Genomic DNA, 1,395 nt, shown 5'->3' on the forward strand with positions numbered 1-1,395 from the left:
ATTGTACACATCAGCAACAATGTGACGTTTTTTCCAAATATTTTCCATCTGCAGTTAGTTGGCCAATTTAAATTAAAGCAGACCTTTTGTAACTGGTCTCTTTTGCTTAGCATAATGTTTGTGAGGTTCACCCACATATGCTTGCTCCATCTCACAACATAATGGAAAGTTAGAGACCCGTGGTGGAGCAAAGTTCCTGCCCTATGATAATAGCTACACCTCATAGGACTTGCCAAGGGCAAAGGCACTGATATCATACATTTAAGTAGATATGAAGGGTTAATATTTTGTGCATCGTAAATATTGATATTTTAAGCTGATTAGATCACTTTTAATGGTAAACAATGGTAGGTAAATATCCAAGAAAGCTGATACTTACCACCATAACTTTTTAATTTTTTAATTTTCCCAAAGAGTTTATTTGGGCAGACCAAGGGACGGAGAGACCCTGCATTTAAAAGAAGGTGTTGGGCCTCTTGGTGGTGAAGCGTGGCTTGTGCTGGCGACGAAGGACCCGGTGCGGCAACGGGAACTTGATCTTGGAGTCGTGGAACTGCTTGACTGCTGGTCGGCGGCACTTGCTGGCTGCAATCTCCTTCACCTTCATGATCTGGATTGAGTGGGTGCGGACACGGTGCCGGGCCCCCATATCTCGGTAGCACTGGGTGACGGCGCCTGCGGTGGTCAGGTCCCGGTATTCCCGGTACATGTTGTGGGTGCCACTGCGGGAATCATAGCGCAGCCAGATGCCAAAGTTCTTTACCCGAAGGGGGGATTTTTCAAACACCTGCCCACAGTAGACGATTTCCCCTGAAGACTTCTTCATCTTCTTTAGTTGAGACACAAAGTACCAGAAGCGGGACGTGGCAACAACATGGTTAGGTGCAAAGATGCGCATGCGTAGAGGGATGGCGTGGCACTTGGGGGTGGGCAGGCAGCGCCCCACCACCTTGTACTCTGGAAGCGTGCCCGAGGCCTTCATGGCGTTCTCCCCGCGCTCGCCACCACCCACAAAAGGACCACCACCATAACTTAATTTTAATTTTTCACATAACTGTTTTTTGTTCTTGAACTTGTTTGCCACTTCTATTTATCCAAGAATTGAATACAAATATATTTTTATACCTGCAAGTGCCTTATTGATTATTCAATCATACTTTTAATATATATATGTATATATTTATTTTTAGATAGGGAGAGAAAGAGAGAGAGAGAAACATCAATGTGAGAGTGAAACATCAATCAGCTGCCTTCTGCATCCCCCCTCCCCCCCCTTTCCAGGGATGAGTAAAAATCTGGGCATGTGCCCTGACCTGGAATCAAACTGGCATGGTATGACACCCAACCAACTGAGCCATACTGACCAGGGCACTCAATCATATTTTTGATGACAAA

General features: G+C 45.4%; 1 protein-coding gene across 1 annotated transcript; it reads right to left on the bottom strand.

The window, feature by feature from the left end:
- Positions 1–429: 429 nt before the first annotated feature.
- Positions 430–982, bottom strand: LOC308525364 (large ribosomal subunit protein eL20-like; the record flags this gene model as incomplete). Its single annotated transcript, XM_081100201.1, has 1 exon — positions 430–982. The coding sequence occupies one exon, from the start codon at positions 980–982 to the stop codon at positions 455–457; it is 528 nt and encodes a 175-aa protein (XP_080956327.1). The 3' UTR covers positions 430–454.
- Positions 983–1,395: the final 413 nt, after the last annotated feature.

Source organism: Myotis nattereri (genome assembly GCF_964212035.1).
Source record: "Myotis nattereri genome assembly, chromosome: 1".
NCBI classification, from domain to species: Eukaryota; Metazoa; Chordata; class Mammalia; order Chiroptera; family Vespertilionidae; genus Myotis; species Myotis nattereri.